We start from the raw sequence: 22,869 nt of genomic DNA, 5'->3' as shown, positions 1-22,869 counted from the left end.
GGGCAATTGAGGCAAGGACTTAATGAGTGACAAACAGTACTCTTCATCAATCTGGCTCCAACTTTCTCTGATTGCTGTTGCCAGATCAGCTTTGCAGGTTGGAGCCTTGTCATGGACCATTTTCTTCAACTTCCACCAAAGATTTTCAATTGGATTATGATCCGGACTATTTGCAGGCCATGACATTGACCCTATGTGTCTTTTTGCAAGGAATGTTTTCACAGTTTTTGCTCTATGGCAAGATGCATTATCATCTTGAAAAATGATTTCATCATCCCCAAACATCCTTTCAATTGATGGGATAAGAAAAGTGTACAAAATATCAGCGTAAACTTGTGCATTTATTGATGATGTAATGACAGCCATCTCCCCAGTGCCTTTACCTGACATGCAGCCCCATATCATTAATAACTGTGGAAATTTACATGTTCTCTTCAGGCAGTCATCTTTATAAATCTCATTGGAACGGCACCAAACAAAAGTTCCAGCATCATCACCTTGCCCAATGCAGATTCAAGATTCATCACTGAATATGACTTTCATCCAGTCATCCACAGTCCACGATTGATTTTCCTTAGCCCATTGTAACCTTGTTTTTTTCTGTTTAGGTGTTAATGATGGCTTTCGTTTAGCTTTTCTGTATGTAAATCCCATTTCCTTTAGGCGGTTTCTTACAGTTCAGTCACAGACGTTGACTCCAGTTTCCTCCCATTCGTTCCTCATTTGTTTTGTTGTGCATTTTCGATTTTTGAGACATATTGCTTTAAGTTTTCTGTCTTGACGCTTTGATGTCATCCTTGGTCTACCAGTATGTTTGCCTTTAACAACCTTCCCATGTTGTTTGTATTTGGTCCAGAGTTTAGACACAGCTGACTGTGAACAACCAACATCTTTTGCAACATTGCGTGATGATTTACCCTCTTTTAAGAGTTTGAAAATCCTTTGTTTCAATTGACATCTCTCGTGTTGGAGCCATGATTCATGTCAACCCACTTGGTGCAACAGCTCTCCAAGGTGTGATCACTCCTTTTTAGATGCAGACTAACGAGCAGATCTGTTTTGATGCAGGTGTTAGTTTTGGGGATGAAAATTTACAGGGTGAGTCCATAATTTATTCCTCAGAATTGAGTGAGTCCATATTTTTTTTTCCCTCTGCTTGGTCTAAAAAAGTAACCGTTACTGACTGCCACAATTATTTTTCTTGATTTCTTATAGTGTTTCTTAAAGCCAGAAAGTTGCCATTTGAAATTACTTTAGTTTTGTGTCATGTCTGTGATCTGCTTTTTTTCTGCAAAATTAAACAACTGAATGAACATCCTCCGAGGCCGGTGATTCCATAATTTTTGCCAGGGGTTGTATATGTGTTCATAAATGATGTACCAGCCACTCCATGTGAGCACAGGAGCTGTCCATCCAGAGAGCGCACAAACAGGCTGACAACTGTCAGTGACCGCCTGCTGTTAGTCCTGTAAAAAATCCCTAGCATTGCTAGATTTTATTCGTCTGGCTGGGCTCCGTAACTGCTGTTGAACTATGCTGGCAGTGCACCAACTTCCCACATGCGCAACTTTCAGATGCTGCCAGTGGACTTTCTCTTTTCTAAACTCTTTTTTGTTGTCATTTTACTTGATATGCATCTTAACACAAATGCAGTTGGATTATCATTGCAGGACGATATCACATGGGATTTATTCATACCAGAGGTGGATTATGTATTTGTCATCTGATTGACGTTGCCAGCACACAGCACAGCCAGGTGAAAGGGACTTGATGAGATGTCTGCACTGCGCTGTGGAACACGAGGTACCGGAGGTGAGTTACATGTTTGTTTATGTCATCATGTGCTGGGCAAACATTTCCACATCATACCTGCTATAGACTTATGAGGTGAACGTGTAATAATACATGCGTTACAGCGGTGACATCATGTTCAGCTGCACTGCGGGGCGCTGCACCAAGCCTCTGACACGCACAGTACCACATACGTTATTTGATCAATCTTGGAGCTCAATCAACCACGATCAGATCGTTTCAGATGCTGTTTTGATGCCACCAGAATATGTAAATTGCGGTCAGATGGCCGTCAGATTATACATGGATCGCCATCTGATAGGTGTCCCATCTCGACGGCGCTCGAAGAGTTTTGAACATGTGCATCAAACTTGGGGCCACCGGCCGATTTTTACCAACTGTGTTGACTTCCGCAGATGGCTGTCAGAACATTTTGGAACTGAAATCCGACACTTTTCGGATGTGTGCCAATTCATAAATCCAATGCCATTCTGCGTGATTCCGGCTATTTGTGACGGGGCTATAACATTTTACATTGTTCAGGCACTACCAGCTGCAATTTCACCTTTGTAATTTTGGTTGAGACGCATGACTGGCAGAAGTGTAATCAACAAGAATAACTGGAAATGCATGAGGTTTTGTTCTAATGGCTACAAACAACATGAGTTAGATGTTTTATTTCTGTTCAAAAGAAATTAAGCAGCACCTATGGCACACTTGATTATGGATGTACAAATAAGTTCAAAAATGGGGGGAAAGCTTAAGACTGGAAAAAAATTGTTGTAAAAGCCATTAGTACACCCACCCACAATAGTTGTGCATGCAGGGGTTTTTCCAGTCCTCTGAGAACTCTTGAGGTTTGAATTTGTACCAAATTTGGTACAATGATCGAATGCCAAGCAGGGACAAAGTGATTTGATTTTGAGAGAACTTGGTTCAAAGTAAAAAAACAGGTTAAAACAAATGGGCTCAATGTACATATCCAGGGGATATTTAGGATAGCTGTGTGAAGCTATTTATTTCAGACAGACCTACAGCAACTACAAAACACAAATATGAAGCAATATATCCCCTTTCTATTAGTCACATGACCTTTGATTATTTTTATTTTTATTATTAGAATGGCTATTTCAAGTAATTATTTTTAGATCCACTTAAGGTTACTACAAAGCATCAATAAGTCATACATCACTTTTCTATTGGTCCTATGACCTTATATGACCTTAAACTCAAGGTCACAACAGTTTGGGACCAATAGGGATCAAACACAGTGGAAGGGTTGTGTGTTCAATGAGGATGAAGTGCTTTGGTTTTGAACAGTATTGATCAAATGTCAAGACCACACAGATCTGTATGATATCACTGAATCAGAATTACTTTCCATGAATCAATCAGTCAAACACTGCACAACTCATGAGTGCCCATTGCACTTAACTAGTGGACACTCATTCACTACATTCAGTAACTGAACAATAAACTGCATGTGTTTCTGTTGTAGGCTCAGGGATAGGGTCCCTTTATTCAGAGTAGCGTCACCTCAGAACATGGCGCCATTTTGGGTACAACTGCGCTGAACTACTGAATTCACCTTTTATGTTTTCAACATTTTTTTTTTTAGAATTTAACCACATACAGCAACACATCCAGGTACAGGTGCTTCCAAAATCTATATAAAAATAGTTAAGCTGTCAAATTCACGTGAATTTAGAATTTATGATGATTTATTTAACTAATTTAAAGCCTTATTTGTGCTTCTGCAGCTCTGTAATGCCGTGTCATGACGCCGACGTGCGTGACAGTTTTAAAGTTCTCCGTTGCTGGATTATGCTTTATTCTGGACTAATTTGTCTCTCAACAAGCTTTTCTTTCTACAATCATCACCTCCAAATCAAAGGTAAGTTGTACAATTCCTCTTTTTCCGACTCCGTGTTGTAAATTTGCTGACTTTTCTGGTCCATTTGTAACCAGTGTGCACGCTGCAAAAACTATTATATATGATGGGAGATGGAGTGAAAGCAGAATACTGTCGAATCACTGCCTTTTGTGGTGTCTGATTTAACAGGTGTACGTCAGGCTGCGTGTCCGAGTCTGAGCATGGTTTGAAAAAATAAACAGCCATTTTTTTTTTAATCACGGAAATGACTCCGGTCCCACATGCTTGGGGTTTTTATAGAAATACACTGCAATCAGATGGGACATTTTATCTGATGCGAGGGAAAAATCTGTTGTACAAAATTCCTTATATACGGTGTTTATTACATGGAAAACAATACAAAAATCAAGGGACTTTTTTTTGGTCTAGTAACGGCCAATATCCGGTTTATATGATGACGGTTTAGGTGAGTTTTACTGTACATGGGACTGAGCAATAAATTTACCTCACAAAGCTTTGACGATGAAGTTGCTTCCACCCCACACGGCTGACTTTATTTTCCCAAATTTTTCATCTGTTCAGATCTGTACATCTTGAACCCTTTATTGTGTCTATTTGTGCTTCCAAATGCACAACAACCCGGCATTTTCAGCGATTAAATAAATAAAATAGCTGGATTTACATGCACAGAGATTAACAGCAAATGCTATTTTGGCCCCAAGATGGCACCACAAGTCACATGACCTTTTTTTCAACTCGTCATGTCATTGCTCTTTGTATCAAGGGACTCTACTCAGGGGACCCCCCCCCCCCCCCCCCCACACACACACACGCCTGACCCTTGATAAGTTGAGGGTATAAAAAAGTATGAATGTTTCTTTTGTTTCAATGAAACGAGATAAATCTCTTCAGTGTCAGTGACTGAATAGCCTCATCATAGAGACTCACCTTGGTTTATAGCATGGAGATAGTGTCTATAAGGCTGCTATTGTAACCAGCCTGTATCCTGGTAGCAAACAGCCAAATAGTTCTTGGTAGTGTCAGATTTAATTGCTGTAAACAGAAACTTGAGATTTCTACATGTACTGCACTATCCGGGTTCAGATCTTGCCCATAGAAGTAAAAGCCTAAATTGTAATAAATCAAGAGTTACATCCTGTTTTGCAGTGCTCTCTGTAGTAAACAACAGTCCTATACTAAGCATGTGGAAAAGAGCCCTCTATTCTCACGGGAGAAAGGGGGGTGAGCACTGAGATCTAAATACCCTCTGCCCGCCCTGTGGGACATGATGGGTATTTCCGAAATGTTTGATTTCCTGGGGGATGGTACCGAACTGGGAGGTGGCTACAGGCAATCGTTATTAGTAAGATATTATTACTATGCTACATAAAATAAAAATACATTAATAAAGATAAAGTTTTAGGTTTATGAAGGCAACCAGACCTGCTTGAGTTTTTAGCCAATTCACCTCTCATTGGGCTGAAGCAACTCCAGTTGCCTTCATACACCTGTAAATACAGTTGTGCTCAAAAGGTTTACATACCCTGGTAGAATTTTAGATTTTTTTTTTTTTTTTGGCCGTTTTTCAGAGAATATGAGTGATACAACAAAAACTTTTTTCAATCATGGTGAGTGGCTGTGTGAAGCCATTTATTGTCAAACAACTGTGTTTACTCTTTTTAAATCATAATGAGAACAGAAATGAACCAAATTACCCTGAGCAAAAGTTTACATACCCCAGTTCTTAATACTGTGTATTGCCCCCTTTAACATCAATGACAACTTGGAGTTTTTTTTAGGTAGTTGTGGGCGAAGGTCTTTATCTTGTCTGATGGTAAAGCTGCCCATTCTTCTTGGCAAAAAACCTCCAGTTCCTGTAAATTCCTGGGCTGTCTTGCATGAACTGCACATTTGAGATCTCTCCAGAGTGACTCAGTGACACTGAGATCAGGAGAATGAGATGGCCACTCCAGAACCTTAACTTTATTCTCCTGTATGCCAGTGACAGGTCGACCTGGTCTTGTGTTTTGGATCATTGTCATGTTGGAATGTCCAAGTACATCCCATGCACAATTTCTGGGTTGATGAGTGCAAATTTTCCTCCAGTATTTTCTGATAACATGCTGCATTCATCCTGCCATCAATTTTGACCAAGTTTCCTGTGCCTCTGTAGATCACACATCCCCGAAATATCAGGAAAAATCACCAGGGTATGTAAACTTTGGAACAGGGTCATTTGGTTAGTTTCTGTTGTCATTATAATTTATAAAGAGTAAACACAGTTGTTTGACAATAAATGGCTTCAAACAACCACTAGCCATGAGTGAAAAAAATGTTTTGTTTTATCATTAATATTTTCTGAAAAATGGCTGGCCAAATAAATAAATAAATAAATAAAATGTGGGTATGTAAACTTATGAGCACAACTGTATAACAACTCAATGAGTGAGGATATTCACAGATATACAGTGGGGAAAATAAGTATTTGACCCCCTGTCAGTTTTGCAGGTTTTCCCATCTACAAAGAATAGAGAGGTCTGTAATTTTTATTGTAGGTACACTTCAACTGTGAGAGACAGAATCTAAAAAAAAAAAAAAAAAATCCAGAAAATCACATTGTATGATTTTTAAATAATTAATTTGGATTTTTATTGCATAAATTAAGTATTTAACCCCCTAGAAAAACAGAGCTTAACAATTGGTACAGAAACATCTGTCTGCCATTACAGAGGTCAGACGTTTCCTGTAGTTCTTGACCAGGTTTTCACACACTGAATCAGGGATTTTGGTCCACTCCTCCATACAGATCTTCTCCAAATCTTTCAGGTTTAGAGTTTCAGCTCCCTCCAAAGATCTTCTATTGAGTTCAGGTCTGGAGAATGGCCAGGCCACTCCAGGACCTTGAAATGCTTCTTACGGAGCCCCTCCTTAGTTGCCCTGGCTGTGTGTTTGGGGTCATTGTCATGCTGGAAGACCCAGCTATGACCCATCTTCAATGCTCTTACTGATGGAAGGAGGTTGTTTGCCAAAATCTTGCAATACATGACCCCATCCATCCTCCCTTCAATACGGTGCAGTCGTCCTGTCCCCTTTGCAGAAGAGCATCCCCAGAGTATGATGTTTCCACCCCCATGCTTCATGGTTGGGATGGTTTTCTTGGGGTTGTTCTCATCCTCTAAACATGGTAAGTGGAGTTGATTCCAAAAAGCTCCATTTTGGTCTCATCTGACCACATGACCTTCTCCCATGCCTCCTCTGGATCATCCAGATGGTCACTGGTGAACTTCAAACGGGCCTGGACATGTGCTGGCTTGAGCAGGGGGACCTTACTGCCCTGCAGGATTTTAAACCATGACAGCATCATGTGTTGCTAATGTAATCTTTGTGACTGTGGTCCCAGCTCTCTTCAGGTCATTGACCAGGTCCTCCTGTGTAGTTCTGAGCTTTCTCAGAATCATCCTTACCCCACAAAGTGAGATCTTGCATGGAATCCCAGACCGAGGGAGATTGACAGTCATCTTGTGTTTCTTCCACTTTCTAATAAATAATCGTAACAGTTGTCTTCTACCAAGCTGCTTGCCTGTTGTCCTGTAGTCCATCCCAGCCTTGTGCAGGTCTCAGTTTTGTCCCTGGTGTCCTTAGACAGCTCTTTGGTCTTGGCTATGGTGGAAAGCTGTGTCAGGAAATTTTTGTTGGGGAGACTGGGGGGGGGGGGGGGGGGGGGGGGGGGGGGGGGGAGCTGGGGTAAAAGTAGGAGGGGCTCCACAAAATGTCGTCAAAAAGAACAATATATAGAAATTGCTTTATAAATACCAAGGTATATGTTTTAGTCACCCGTGCTCCTCTAAAATGTGGTATCAATGCACACACATCACTTAGAATGATTGCAAGTTCAGTAAACTTGCACATAGGTATACAAACTGAATTCATTGAAATGGTGCTCAAGACAATGCATGGAATCAACCTCACAAAAATCATCTATATCAAAGATTTATTGCCAAGTAGTTCCCAGATAATTGTGATATATTCCTGTGAGATAATAAGTATATCTCATCTAAATCAATTCTAAAATTTACCAGTAATAAAATTATAAAGATAAGTGAAGCTTTAAGAGTGGCTGTAATAAATATATAGGAAACCTAAATTTTTGGAGTATGGATTTATAAATTTGTCTCATTAATACTTGCAAATGCACAGAGAGTGATTTACAAATATCCTTTGATTTGTACACGTGCTTTGTGATCCACAAACACAAATTTCTGATTTGTAACTTGCGTGTGGGTTTTTACAAATAAATATTTATTTGCAAAACTGAAAATTCTGTTTGTGAAGGGTGATTCAGCATTGGTGGATCACTGAACACACACATTCATCACTTTGCTCAGTTATGCAATATTGAGACATTCTCAGCGCAAAACTGCAGTTGAGATCCACAAATGTCAGTCGCTATTCACATTATTGGCAGAATTATTGGGGGGGCTGAGGGGGGCTTGGCACATTATTAAGGCCCCCCCCCTTGGCGCCGCCACTGGTGGACAGGCTGGATTGTGATTGATTGAGTGTGTGAACAGGTGTCTTTTATACAGGTAACAAGTTCAAACAGATGTAATTAATACAGGTAAAGAGTGCAGAATAAGAGGGCTTCTTAAAGAAAAATTAACAGGTCTGTGAGAGCCAGAATAATGCAAATTAATTATTTAAAAATCATACATTGTGATTTTCTGGATTTTTTTTTTTTTCTGTCTAATAAAAATTACAGACCTCTCCATTCTTTGTAGGTGGGAAAGCCTGCAAAACTGACAGGGGGTCAAATACTTATTTTCCCCACTGTATATGTAACTTTTCTCCTAATACTATTAAAGGCACTGTGAGGCTTCTCATAGCCTGAAAATTCACTTGAGCATAATGAAATCTGCTAATATGGTTTACTGTCAAACTGAACTATGACCCAGTTGCATTTCAAAATAAAAGTACAACTTGTGCATTTATTTTGTTGATAACTTTGGAAAGCATTCTGGTTGTGGACTTGTAAGAGGCAGATGTTTTAAAGAAAAAGTGAGTGGGCTGGATTTAACTGATCAACTGGACTTTTCTGAAAGGTCACTAGACATTTTGGGCTTGGTTATACGGGATTAAACATAGATCATCACATGCACACCCTGTGAAAATTTATTGAAGGGGGAGTAACAGGGACAAAATCCATAAGTTGAGTAATGTACGGATTTTCAAAGATGAATGTGCGCAATATATAAATGTTTTTAACTTGCTCAATAAAATTTTTTAACTAACTAACTAAGTTGAGAAAGTGTGTGTGGGGATGCACCCCCCCCCCCCCCAAAAAAAAAAAAATTCTTAGGCCCATGAATTTAACGAGTGTTCAGTTAAAAACTAAGAAAATATGTAACCAAGACAAAAGACAATCTTTTTGTTCAATAAATAAATACAATGTGAAACCATCAGTTCCTGTCCCCTTAAAATGTCTTGACATAAGGAACAGAAAAATGGTCAGTGATGCTTATTGCTAGAAATGCCAAATGAAAAGAAAAACACACATTTTACACATATTATGTATCACAATGACAGAACAGAACTGTTGAATACAGTGTGTGCTGCATAATCCATCAGTGGAAATCCATCCCAGCAGAGAGTGATGTAAATCCACTATTGGTCCTGGTGTCATGGTCCAGCCACTGACCGCAGTTTGTCCAGTGAGCTTCACATCAAGACATCGCCATAATCAAAGGTTTTTCTTCCTCTCGTTTGCTCAAGACATTTGAAATCATGAATGACGAGAAATAGTAAAACTCCACAACGTAGCTGAACTCAAATAGCTCCAGGTTGCTGCTGAGCAGCCACTCAAACACAGCAGACATGTGAGTGTACCAGAGTTTGTCCTGTGCAAAGAAAATACAGTCTGTAGCATTTCAGGTTGAGGATCTATGGAACAGTTGCAGGCTGGTATTTACAGAAAATATACTTTTACCTCAATGCAATGAATAATATATGGTTAAACTGCTCAATATTGAAATGCACATATTTAATCAAATGATTCAAACAGTGTTTGGATATAGGAATTGTATGTGCACCAGTCATACTTTATTGTATCCATCATAACTTGAAGAAGATTAATCAGATTTTCACTAAATTTGGACTGGACATCCCAAATGAGTGTATCTTGGATGTGCTTGAACGTGAGCATGTTGGAGTTTCACCAAGACCTAGTACAAAGCCTCCAATTTACTTTAGTATCAAAGTATGTCCTTTGGCTGCTCCCTTGTTTGCACTCGGGGTCGCCACAGAAAATCCAAGGTGGATCTGCATGTTGATTTGGCACAGGTTTTACACCGGATGCCCTTCCTGACGCAACTGTCATTTATTATTCTCAGCGACGTATCTGTGTGTGTGTGTGTGTGTGTGTGTGTGTGTGTGTGTGTGTGTGTGTGTGTGTGTGTGTGTGTGTGTGTGTGTGTGTGTGTGTGTGTGTGTTACATCGGATGCCCTTCTGGATGCAACTCCACATTACAGGGATGGTCTTGAGCCAACAACCTTGCACTCTGGACACAAGCACGCTAACTGCTTGGCCACCACACTGCCTAAATTAATTAATTAATAAATAAGAAAAAACCCACATATTTTTGTTTGTATCTTTTAGTCCCAAATACAGTATCAGAGCACAAACGACATGCTTCTACATCATCCAGCCAACACCGTGACAATGGAAAGCCATTGTACAAATTACTGGTGGGGGAGATTTGGCACACTGTGGCCAAGGCAGACAGTCACCCCACTGAGTATGGTCTGCTTGAGGTTTCTTTCTATAATGTAACTGGTGACTATGGTTTTGCTAGCCACAGTCACCAACGCGATTGCTCAAGGGGTAGGCAAGGTATAGATCTTACTCATGTATACCTTTGAGGTAACATATTATGATTTAGTGATGATGATATGATTATGATAAATAAATTTAATCAATATGAATAGTATTTTTTTCCTTAAATTTGTCCTTCAGGCAGTTGACCCAGGGAATCAGTAGGGTTGGTACTCTGCCGTCTTCTTCTAAGCCATACTAAATACATCATACTATAATCTGAGTAATGTCTACCTGTCTGTTCTTCTACTCCTTCCAGGTCCTTTGGCCAATTTCCACCAAATTTGATATCTTGTTGATGGTCAACCCCAGAATTTAGAATTCCCCTTAAAGGGTTTGTTTTAGCAAAGGTCAAGGTCATGGAATCAAAGGTTAAAACTTGGATTTTCAATCCATCCTCCAAACTTGGCACACATATGCAGGTGGGCTCTAGAATTGCAGTTCAAATTGACCATTAGTCATCATTAGGGTCAAGACCATTGAGTCAAAGGTCAACATTTAAAGTTTTTTCACTCCAGATTATACCAAATGGCACATATATGGACGTGGGTTACATAATTCCTTGGCAAGTTCAAATTTCCCAACGGTCAATGCTTGGGGCCAAGGTCATGTCTGCCTGTCTGTTTGCTGGTCTACTCCTAATTGCTATTGTTGATTTCTACCAAAATTCGTATATGATCTGTGAAAGCTGACCTTGAAACTGCCCTTTAAGAACTCATGTTGGCAAAGATCGTGGTCAAGGAAGTAGATTTTCAAACCAGTTTTGACCAAACATGGCACACACTTAGGTAGATTCCAGAATTGCCTTGGAAAGGTCAGCCAGAGATCAATCATTTGGCTGAAGGTCAATGCCAGTGGGGTCAAATATCAGATTGCCACAGACTTTACTGTCTTCATGCCCATAGGTACTATTAACTAGTTTTAATATGTTCGGGTGGCACAGTGGCTTAGTGATTAGCACCGTTGCTTCACAGTGAGAAGATTGTGGGATCGCTTCCCACCTGGTCCTTTCTGTGTGGAGTTTATATGTTCTCCCCGTGTTTGTGTGGGTTCCCTTTGTTTGCATATTCAAATATATTTACCTTGGAGCACTTCAGCTTGGAAGACCAATAAGTTCAAAATGTGAGGTTCTGAAAGCAGTTTTGAACCTCCAAATTGTGCATCAATAAGTAGTGTGAGCGTCATTTAAACTGTTCGACTGGAAGATAATTATTGTTCTTTGCAGCTTTCATGTGCATGTACAAAATGTAAATGTGAGGTTCATGTTCCTGGAAAAGACACAAGTTAAACACTGATATGACTAATAAAAACCATGAAGTCTATAAATGTACTGTATCTCCTTCCATCTGGCCCGAGAAGACACGTCCCACTTTGTAAATAGTGCAGCAGATAACACCCGACTACAATACAGAAACACAGTATCTAAAAGAACAGCTGCAGGCGTACGTCTGATGTTACCGCATAAAATGTCTGACGTCATGTTTTATTCCCTGCATAATTAAGCTGTATTTTAAAAGGAGGTGTATGTATAGTTTGCCAAGTCTGACTTCACATAAGAACTATACAAAAGCAGGTCATTTAGACTGAAGACTTATGAAAGGATACAGCCAACTGTGATGAGAACTTGTACTATAGAGGAGGTGACGCGGAGTGGGTAGAGGAACTTCTCAAACCCTGTCAGCGCACACTTCCTGGTCAGATCGGTGAGCAGGACAACGTAGAAACAGATGCATGTGAAACTGACGGCAGCTCCTAGATGGTGTGCAAGCAGCAGAACCTCCACCTGTGAAAAGTCAGTCGTATTAATCAGACCAGTGGTTAATATTATACAGATCAGGTTAGAGTTTAAACATACAAAAATTCCTCTTATACCACAAATCAAACTTTTTTTTCTTAAAGCTATAGGATTTAGTCACATGCTGCTAAGATTTTCCAGTAACTTCTTAATGTTGATGCAATCTTAAGCATATTTAGAAGAAACCTGCAATTGAAGGTACCTGTGAGATGTTAAAAATGTCGAAAAGGCTTTGTTAACTTTGCTTTCTGCTCTGTCTTTACAGATGATATAAAGCAAACAGTTACCCACCTTTGTTTGCTCTTTCAACACCAAGTGCAAACAGAATCTAACCTCATGAGCCGCATATTGTGGTGCTTCGAGAAGTGAACTGTGCTTTATCTCAGTTCTTGTTGAGATTTCTGTGAACCCCTGGAAATGTTCTTTATGTGTCTGCTGGATGCATCATGAATATAAATACTAACCAGAGTTAATCAGGCAGTAAAGGCGTTTTGGTTACTGTGGCCACCTTAACACTGCTCCAAGCATACTGCTGCAATGCAAACAGGAACACATCACCCCTAAAACAAGTCAGACTTGAACATGAACAGCCTCATGAGCTCTGCAGCACAGAGCTATCAATCATTAAAGTGACAGCCTCCTCTTGGTACTTTGCATGAACTTACTTCCTGTTGTATCTGCATTTCCCATTATGTGCCCTGAGGCAGACATTCGGCATTACAGCTTAAAATTTAACAAAACATCCATTCTCTGCAAGATGTACTCACATTACAGTTCCCAGCTACAAATGCACCCAGAGATGCCACCACACCAAAGACCAGTGCAGTCATGCTCAGCAGGGAGTGGCATGCATGTCTCTCCATGATATGAGCATGATGAAATATACAGAAGAGCAGAACTAAAGAGGAGATCCAAAGTCAGTGTGACACATATCATATGCGGGTGATTCTTTAACTACGGGCACTATTGGCCTTGTAAATGTAATTTCCACCACACCATTGCCTTACAATATAAAGCACCTTGGGGCAACTGTTTGTTGTGATTTGGCGCTATATACATGTGCTCTGATGTCACTGTTTATCTCCATAGGAACTACCCAAACAATCTTTCATACAAACTGTTTAAAGGGACATTACAGTGTTGTGGTGGAAATTACGGCAATAGTGTGGGACAACTACATTTTGTTTAAAAAAATCACAACAGTTGTATGACATTGAATACCCCAATTATGTTTTGATTATTTACTGATATTTTATTCAGAGATATTTTAAAACATTAGAAAAACGTTTCTTTACCATTCATTTTTATCATTGAAGATCAAAAGTCTGGGTGTGGGACAAGCACAAAACGGCAATATTTGCATGTAATGATGCTGAAAAAAGGTGAAAAAGTCATCATAGACTACTAGAACAAATTTCTTAACACACTTTCATTGTAAAGATAACTATAAAAGTGTGACATTTCCCCTTTTTTCTGTTTTTCATACAATATGATCAAAGGACATAATAAGTGCCCGTAGTCTAAGAATCACCCATGTGTTGTGCAGCAGGTTAAGATTTTGGTATGTAAACTCACACATGAAAGATCCAGCATTGATTACAGCTGAAAAAAGGGAATTTTCTGGTAGTGTGGCTCCACTTGTGCTGGGGGAAATAAATAATTGGAGTCACAAATTTTTATTACAGTGGGTCAAGCAAATTCAAATCTTACCTTATGGTGGGAATGTTGCAGCACCCATGGGACTGAGTTTTATTGCAGACATTCGCATCATACCTAAAGGAGGAGAGAGTATTATTATTTAAAAAAAAGAAAAGAAAAAGAAAAGAAATGATCAGAGCACAAACGACATGCTTGATTGTGACATATGACAAATGACATATGACAAACGACATGATTGTGAAAGCTGTCAGGAACAATGAGACTCAACTCACCAATCAGTAAGGGAGCATACATGATTTCTGGAGAACGCTAGGCCATACCTGGAAATTTAAAACAACACCAAAAACCTGTAACTCTTGTATTTTAACATTTGGGTTTTGCCCCATTTCATTTCAAATTCAAACACACACAAGTTTAATAGTTGTGTGTAATTATTGCTTTATAACATAGTATTATCATCTCTTGTCTCAGAGTGATGGTTGCAAATCATATCTGAATAGTTTATAAGTATATCGCTAAGTTTAACCTTATTAAAATGTACTACACCCAATCCATTTGACATCATTTTCATGTTAGTTTATGCCTAAACAAATTGTTACCTTGTGCAGTATCAAATGTTTCTATCTTTACAGCAGCTTTCTGAAATTAATACACCTAGAAAAACTGTATTTCTCAATTTTATTAATGTTCAAATATCACATTGCAACTAAAACAGATTAGTGCATCATAAAGTGTTAAATATGTAGAAAATCATACATGAGCTTCTGCATATTTAATATTTTATATATATATATATATACTTAAGGTTATAACCTTAAGGCTGCACTAAAGAATAACACAAACACATCAAAGAGGAAGTGCTGCCGTTCAACGCCTGCATTTTGGAGGCTGTAGCTCAATGAAGAGGTGAGTTGTGTGAGTTATGATGGTAAAGCTACTTTGTGGGACATTAATGTTAATTTACCCAGTCCTTTGAGTGCAGAAACCCCCTGAAAAAGTTAGCCAAAGAAGGATGCATATTAAAATATTGCTGAATGTGTCGCTTCTTGTTTGTGTGCTCTGCGTCATGAGCAGAAAACAACACATTTAGCAAGTCTTACTGTTCAATTTGTAAAAACTGACGTTAAAAGATCAAATACAATTTTCATGGCAGAGGCTCAACCATATCTGTTTTTGTTGGGGTTTTTGTTGTTGTTACTCAAGGGGCACCCACCCCTCGCCTCCTCCCTCTTTTTGAGAGGATGTTGTAACTGGTTGTTATACAAAAACAAAATCCAGGATGTTCAAAGATCACAACCTAGTCAACAAGCTACTGGAAATCTTCAAGATGTGTTCAAATAATGTGTATCCCTTTAGCCCTTCCCTAACTGCAGCGGGAAGGGCTAAAGAACAACAACTTGTCCGGAAAGCCTTCACAGTATGTGGGTACCCACGATGGTCCCTGGACAAAGTGCAGAAGTCCCAGAGAACAAAGAGACCAGATAGACAGGAGACGGAGACAAGAAGAAGAGGAGTGTCTCTCCTTTATTTAGCAGGAGTAGGGGAAAAACTACAGAGGATCTTCAGACAGCACAAAATCCCAGTTTACTTTAAACCAGTTAACACCTTGAGACAGAAATTAGTTCACCCTAAGGACATGAACCCTAGTTACAAAGAGAGCAATGTAGTGTATTCTATCAGATGTCAGGAAAACTGTAACGAACACTACACAGGTGAGACGAAGCAACCTTTACACAAAAGGCTATACCAGCACCGCAGAGAGGACGCCAGTGGACCTCAGTCTGCAGTTCATCTCCACCTTAAAGACACTAACCACACTTTTGAGGACAAGGAAGTTAAAATATTAGCCAGAGAGAAGAAATGGTTTGAGAGAGGCGTCAAGGAGCTATTCTTTGTGAAACGTTTGAAACCCAGCCTTAACCGGGGAGGGGGTCTGAGACATGCTTTATCCCCTGTTTACAATGGGGTACTCAGGTCAAAGCAGTTTCAGTCTTTTGTTCATGGTAATGAGTCATTCACGTCATCAGCAGAGTCGTCAAGGGAGCCACAGCTGCCCTGTCATTAGAAGGGTGCTAACTAGAGCACAATAGGTTCTAATTAGAGCTATTTGTTGTGTGGGCCGCCAGAAGAGGAGGTACTGCTGGCCCACCACCAGAGGGCGCCCTGCCTGAAGTGCGGGCTTCAGGCACGAGAGGGCGCTGCCGCCACGGACACAGCCGGGGGTGACAGCTGTCACTCATCTACACTTCATCATCTCACTCCATAAAACCCGGACGTCATCTCCACCTCATTGCCGAGATATCGTCGACCTGTTAAGGTAACATTCACAGCCTTGATCTGTGCCGTACTGACTTTGTTTAGTAAACTCGTTTTTGCAGCTGTTTTCCTGCGGAGTGTTTTATCTGGAGATTGGCGTGACCGGCGACAGCTTCGCTTTACACCCCCACCAGATAAGTGTTGAGACAGGAGCTGCACAAGTGTGTGTTAGAGGTGGAGGTGGACTCAGGTGGACATCATTGTTGTTACTGGGTGTGCACACACCCACATCTTATTGTCTCTGCTCCTTGCCAGCAGTACCAGATCCGACATTCGGAGATGGTGGCCACCTGGGGACTCGGGACTTGGCGGCTCCAGTATTCTCGGGGTTCGGTGGCGGAGGAAATTGTGTGGTTCCGGTTCTTCTCAGGACAGACGTCTTCTATCCTCGAGCCTGCCCACACGTCACCCTTGTGATTGACTATTTGCAAAATTTCACATTCCTCTGTATTGTGGTTGTGCTCATTCACAACAGTAAAGTGTTCATATTCGACTCTTTCATTGTCCATTCATTTACGCCCTCTGTTGTGGGTCTGTGTCACTACACTCTCCCAACACTATTGTTTAGTCACTAGCCTGCCTCTCGGTAGGAGGGGTCTGATTAGGTTTAAAACTCCAGCTTTTGTGACTTCAGATCATTCTTCTCGACAAGAGTCAAGACAGAAGTCAGACCACCAGAGCAAGAATTTTAGCTGAGGAAGCTTCTGCGATTTGAAGCGAAACGTCCTCGCGTCAAGCAGCCCAGTCGAAGATTCAAGCTTCTCTACTGTATCCCTGTTGCAAAAATATCCACACAGTCATGATCAAATTGCATGATTCAAATCTAGTTTATGCTAGAAATTAAATAAACACATCTACAGACACGGCAGAAAACAAGCTTTGAGGTGATACCTTGTTATGCAGGTAATTTGAAAAAAAAAAAAAGACTTGATGTACAATATCATGTTTATAGAACGTTCTGTATTCAATAAACCCATATGTTTTAATTTACTTACCAAATAGTGCTATAAACAAATCAGACCCTGTAAGTTGTGTGTTTGACTGAACGTGATCAACTGATGTGTTACCTTTAAATAACACATCAGTGGATTTGATTTGTGTTTCATTGTATTTTATTGAGGTTATTATATGGCATCTTCTTCCGCACAGAGACACAACTGATGCTGGACATTAGTATTTCATCCTGTTGTTGTGTGGGCCGCTGAAGAGGAGGTACTGCTGGCCCACCACCACCAGAGGGCGCCCTGCCTGGAGTGCAGGCTCCAGGCACCAGAGGGCGCCGCCGCCTCACGGGAGCAGCCTCGGTGACAGCTGTCACCCATCACCTGAGACAGCTGACGGCAATCATCAGTGGGGTATATCAGCAGGACGGCATCTCCACCTCATTGCCGAGATATCGTTTCTACCGGAGAGGTAACGTATCAAAGCTAACGGAGTGTATCTTTTTGGATTGAGCTAGTTTTTGGATTACTGTTCCAACGAGAGGTGGAGGTAACTTTCCTGCTGTTCGGAGTCCTGGGTGCAAACGCGCCCCCATCTAACTGTTCTTTGTTCCTCGCCAGCAGTACCAGGTCCGACACGCGGAGGCAGTGGCCACCTGGGAGTTCGGGACTTGGCGGCTCCAGTATTCCCGGGGTCCTGTGGCGGAGGAAGCCGTGTGGTTCCGGTCTTACCTTGGAGAGGCGTCTCCTATCTTCGAGCCTGCCCACGCGACACTTTTGTGAATTGACTGTTGTCCATTTCTGTGATTGGTTGTATTCGTTGTGCATATTCACAACAGTAAAGCGTTGTTATTTTGACTTACTCCATTGTCCGTTCATTTGCGCCCCCTGTTGTGGGTCCGTGTTCCTACACTTTCCCAACAGGATATCTCGGCCAGCGTCATGGATCCCGAGGGGCGTCAACCGGCTGTTGAACGGCCAATGGAAGAACACGGCGCACAGGCGTCCGCAGGAGGGGTAATCGGTGAGTTGCAGCGGATCCTCACCGCTTTCACGACTCGGTTGGATTTGATGACCGAGCAGAATGTCCTCCTGAACCGCAGGGTGGAGGCTCTCGCCGCGCAGGTGGAAGCGCGCCCTCCGGGCGCCGCTGCGGCTCTCCCTCCCGTAGACCCTGTGCGTAACAGCGACGTTCCACTGGTTGTCCAACGACCCCTCCCACCTTCCCCTGAAGCATACATAAGCCCCCCAGAGCCGTACGGAGGCTGTGTGGAGACGTGCGCGGATTTTCTTATGCAGTGTTCGCTCGTCTTCGCACAGCGTCCCGTCATGTACGCGACCGACGCTAGCAAAGTAGCTTATGTGATAAATCTGCTTCGTGGTGAGGCACGCGCTTGGGCTACAGCGCTCTGGGAGCAAAGTTCACGGCTCCTTCTGACATATGATGGGTTTGTGAGGGAGCTCAGAACGGTGTTCGATCACCCTAATAGAGGAGAGACCGCTTCAGCCGTGCTGCTGTCAATGAGACAGGGGCGCCGGAGCGCAGCTGCCTATGCAGTCGACTTCCGCATCGCGGCTGCGAGGTCCGGCTGGAATAGCGCTGCCCTCCGCGCCGCCTTCGTAAACGGACTGCCGTTGGTCCTCAAGGAGCACCTGGTGGCTAAGGACGACCCGCGGGATTTAGATGGGCTTATCGATCTTGTCATACGATTAGACAATCGGTTAAATGAGCGCCGTCGGGAACGAGACGAAGGGCATGGCCAGGCACGCATCGTCCCTCTCCCTTCCGGTTCCGACCGCGTTCCGCCCTCCCCACGCTCCACGGCCTCTGCGCTCCGTGCGGTTACAGCCCCCCCCTGCTGACGAAGCTATGGACACGAGTAGGGCAACATTTAGGGCACCGGTCACACAAAGGAGGCTGGCCCGCGGGGCGTGTTTTGTTTGTGGCTTGATTGAGCATCAGGTAAGAGACTGCCCCGAGCGGTTAAACACCAACGCCCGCCCCTAGAAACTGGGCTAGAGGTGGGCCGAGACGTTCACATGGGACACACCCACATCGCCACACGACTCCCAGTTACAATCCTTTATGAGGATTTAACCCTGAAGGCCCCAGCACTGGTGGACACGGGCTCAGAAGGGAATTTGCTAGACAGCAAATGGGCCAGGGAGATAGGGTTCCCTCTGGTGGCGCTTACCTCGCCTGTGCAGGTACGGGCGCTAGATGGCTCCCTACTCCCTCCAATCACTCACAAGACACCACCAGTAACTCTGGTGGTGTCGGGGAATCACCGGGAGGAGATCGAGTTTTTCGTGACTCCGGCCACCTCCCGTGTGATTTTAGGTTTTCCCTGGATGTTGAAACACAATCCCCGGATCGATTGGCCGTCCGGGGTAGTGGTTCAGTGGAGCGAGACCTGCCATCGGGTATGTTTAGGTTCCTCGGTTCCTCCCGGTTCCCAGGCCAGGGAGGAGGTCAGAGCCCCGCCCAATCTAGGGACGGTGCCGGTGCAGTACCATGACCTTGCGGAGGTGTTTAGCAAGGATCTGGCGCTCACCCTTCCCCCGCACCGCCCGTATGATTGTGTCATTGATTTGGTTCCAGGCGTTGAGTTCCCGTCCAGTAGGCTGTACAACCTCTCACGACCTGAACGCGAATCAATGGAGACCTACATCCGGGACTCTTTGGCTGCCGGGTTGATCCGGAATTCCACCTCCCCGATGGGTGCGGGTTTCTTTTTGTGGGGAAAAAGGATGGCGGATTACGTCCATGCATTGATTACAGGGGGCTGAACGAAATCACGGTTCGTAACACGTTCGGGACTGAATCCCAGGCAAGCCCGCTGGTCACTGTTCTTCGGGGCCGTTTTGACTTCCGCATCACCTACCGGCCCGGGACCAAGAACCAGAAATCGGATGCCTTGTCCCGGGTACACGAAGACGAGGTCAAAACGGAGTTGTCGGATCCACCGGAACCCATCATCCCGGAGTCCACTATCGTGGCCACCCTCACCTGGGACGTACAGAGAACCGTCCGGGAGGCCCTGGCACGAAGCCCGGACCCCGGGACTGGACCAAAGAACAGACTTTACGTCCCACCAGAGGCAAGGGCTGCAGTCCTGGACTTCTGTCACAGCTCTAAGCTCTCCTGTCATCCAGGGGTGCGAAGAACCATGGCAGTTGTCCGGCAGCGCTTCTGGTGGGCGTCCCTGGAGGCCGACGTCCGGGACTATATCCAGGCCTGTACCACCTGCGCCAGGGGCAAGGCCGACCATCGCAAGGCTCCGGGACTGCTACAGCCGCTGCCCGTGCCTCATCGCCCCTGGTCCCACATCGGCCTGGATTTTGTCACGGGCCTCCCGCCGTCCCAGGGAAACACCGTCATCCTCACGATAGTGGACCGATTCTCCAAGGCGGCCCACTTCGTGGCCCTCCCGAAGCTCCCAACGGCCCAGGAGACAGCGGACCTCCTGGTTCACCACGTCGTCCGCCTGCATGGAATACCATCAGACATCGTCTCCGATCGCGGTCCCCAGTTCTCCTCGCATGTCTGGAGGAGCTTTTGCCGGGAACTGGGGGCCACGGTCAGTCTCTCATCCGGGTATCACCCCCAGACCAACGGGCAAGCAGAGCGGGCCAATCAAGAAATGGAGCAAACGCTACGTTGTGTGACAGCCGCGCACCCGGCGGCCTGGAGTACTCATCTGGCCTGGATCGAGTACGCCCACAACAGTCAAGTGTCATCAGCCACCGGCCTCCCCCCCTTTGAGGTGTGTTTGGGGTATCAGCCCCCATTATTCCCGGTGGTTGAGGGAGAGGTCGGTGTGCCCTCGGTCCAGGCCCATCTGCGGAAGTGCCGTCGGGTGTGGCGTGCCGCCCGTTCTGCTTTGCTGAAGGCCCGGATGAGGGCGAAGACCCATGCAGACCGGCGGCGGACCCCGGCCCCTACGTATCGCCCCGGGCAGGAAGTGTGGTTGTCCACCAAGGACATTCCACTGCAAGTGGCCTCCCCGAAACTGCAAGACAGGTACATAGGTCCGTTTAAAATTCTCAAGGTCATCAATCCCGCCGCAGTGAGGCTGGAAGCCGAAGCCTCACTGCGGATCCATCCAGTATTTCATGTGTCAAAAATCAAGCCCCATCACACCTCGCCCCTCTGTACACCCGGTCCGGCACCACCTCCTGCCCAGATCATCGATGGCGAGCCGGCTTGGACAGTGCGCCGGTTGTTGGACGTCCGACGGATGGGCCGGGGCTTTCAATATCTGGTGGACTGGGAGGGGTACGGTCCCGAAGAACGCTCCTGGGTGAAGAGGAGCTTCATCCTGGACCCGGCCCTCCTGGCCGACTTCTACCGTCGCCACCCCGGACAAGCCCGTTCAGGCGCCAGGAGGCGCCCGTTGAGGGGGGGGTCCTGTTGTGTGGGCCGCTGAAGAGGAGGTACTGCTGGCCCACCACCACCAGAGGGCGCCCTGCCTAGAGTGCGAGCTCCAGGCACCAGAGGGCGCCGCCGCCTCACGGGAGCAGCCTCGGTGACAGCTGTCACCCATCACCTGAGACAGCTGACGGCAATCATCAGTGGGGTATATCAGCAGGACGGCATCTCCACCTCATTGCCGAGATATCGTTTCTACCGGAGAGGTAACGTATCGAAGCTAACGGAGTGTATCTTTTTGGATTGAGCTAGTTTTTGGATTACTGTTCCAACGAGAGGTGGAGGTAACTTTCCTGCTGTTCGGAGTCCTGGGTGCAAACGCGCCCCCATCTAGCTGTTCTTTGTTCCTCGCCAGCAGTACCAGGTCCGACACGCGGAGGCAGTGGCCACCTGGGAGTTCGGGACTTGGCGGCTCCAGTATTCCCGGGGTCCTGTGGCGGAGGAAGCCGTGTGGTTCCGGTCTTACCTTGGAGAGGCGTCTCCTATCTTCGAGCCTGCCCACACGACACTTTTGTGAATTGACTGTTGTCCATTTCTGTGATTGGTTGTATTCGTTGTGCACATTCACAACAGTAAAGCGTTGTTATTTTGACTTACTCCATTGTCCGTTCATTTGCGCCCCCTGTTGTGGGTCCGTGTTCCTACACTTTCCCAACACCTGTAATGGGTTTGATGTGTGTGAGGAGACCTATCACAGGTAGGTAGCTCGCAGGAACTCGAGGAAAGCCATTTACCATAGAGAGATCGTGAACAACAGCGTTCACAGTAAGCGTACTTTTCAGTTATCAGAAAAAACTTCCTATTTTGTAAAACATGATACTTATAGATATCACGAGTTATCCATATGTTACTGGTAAGAAGTCCTGGTTCAAAACGCACAGGCAAATGGACAGACCTACACTTGAAGAGTTTAAAACCCTGAGGATGCCAGACAATCTCCTGAACCAGGCATGACGCTTCATCATAGCTGTGTACACAACCTCAGCTGATTCTGATCTGAGGAAACTGGGGGCATACAACTTCTGTCAGGATCAGAAGAGGTGTGGCACCGAAGGTGGATGGACGTAAATGCAAAACTCACAATGACTGCCGTGAGAGTAAAAAGGCTTTATCTCTAAAAGGCAAGCAGGGATTTGGTAGACAAGTAGACAGTCAGAGAGGCGGCAGTACAGGCAGGTGTCAAGCTAAGACAAG

At 44.2% G+C, this 22,869-nt stretch overlaps 1 protein-coding gene and 1 long non-coding RNA gene across 2 annotated transcripts in view; one reads left to right on the top strand and one right to left on the bottom strand.

Moving 5' to 3' along the window:
- Nucleotides 1-8,865: 8,865 nt before the first annotated feature.
- The window catches only part of si:dkey-228d14.5 (uncharacterized protein LOC796266 homolog), a 21,772-nt gene continuing 7,768 nt past the window's right edge, over nt 8,866-22,869 (bottom strand). Inside the window, exons 2-7 of the mRNA XM_034185069.1 lie at nt 14,259-14,306; nt 14,038-14,100; nt 13,903-13,970; nt 13,095-13,225; nt 12,138-12,315; nt 8,866-9,578 (exon numbers count right to left, since the gene is read on the bottom strand). Of these exons, the coding sequence (XP_034040960.1) occupies nt 9,385-9,578; nt 12,138-12,315; nt 13,095-13,225; nt 13,903-13,970; nt 14,038-14,100; nt 14,259-14,306 (682 nt within the window). The 3' untranslated portion in view covers nt 8,866-9,384. The remainder of the gene's footprint in view (nt 9,579-12,137; nt 12,316-13,094; nt 13,226-13,902; nt 13,971-14,037; nt 14,101-14,258; nt 14,307-22,869) is intronic.
- LOC117523512 overlaps nt 20,448-22,869 on the top strand; it is a 21,213-nt gene continuing 18,791 nt past the window's right edge. Inside the window, exons 1-2 of the long non-coding RNA XR_004564522.1 lie at nt 20,448-20,461; nt 22,860-22,869. This is a non-coding gene — a long non-coding RNA (uncharacterized LOC117523512). The remainder of the gene's footprint in view (nt 20,462-22,859) is intronic.

Source organism: Thalassophryne amazonica, chromosome 13, assembly GCF_902500255.1.
Source record: "Thalassophryne amazonica chromosome 13, fThaAma1.1, whole genome shotgun sequence".
Classification (NCBI taxonomy): Eukaryota; Metazoa; Chordata; class Actinopteri; order Batrachoidiformes; family Batrachoididae; genus Thalassophryne; species Thalassophryne amazonica.
This window is presented reverse-complemented; position numbering and strand designations above follow the sequence as displayed.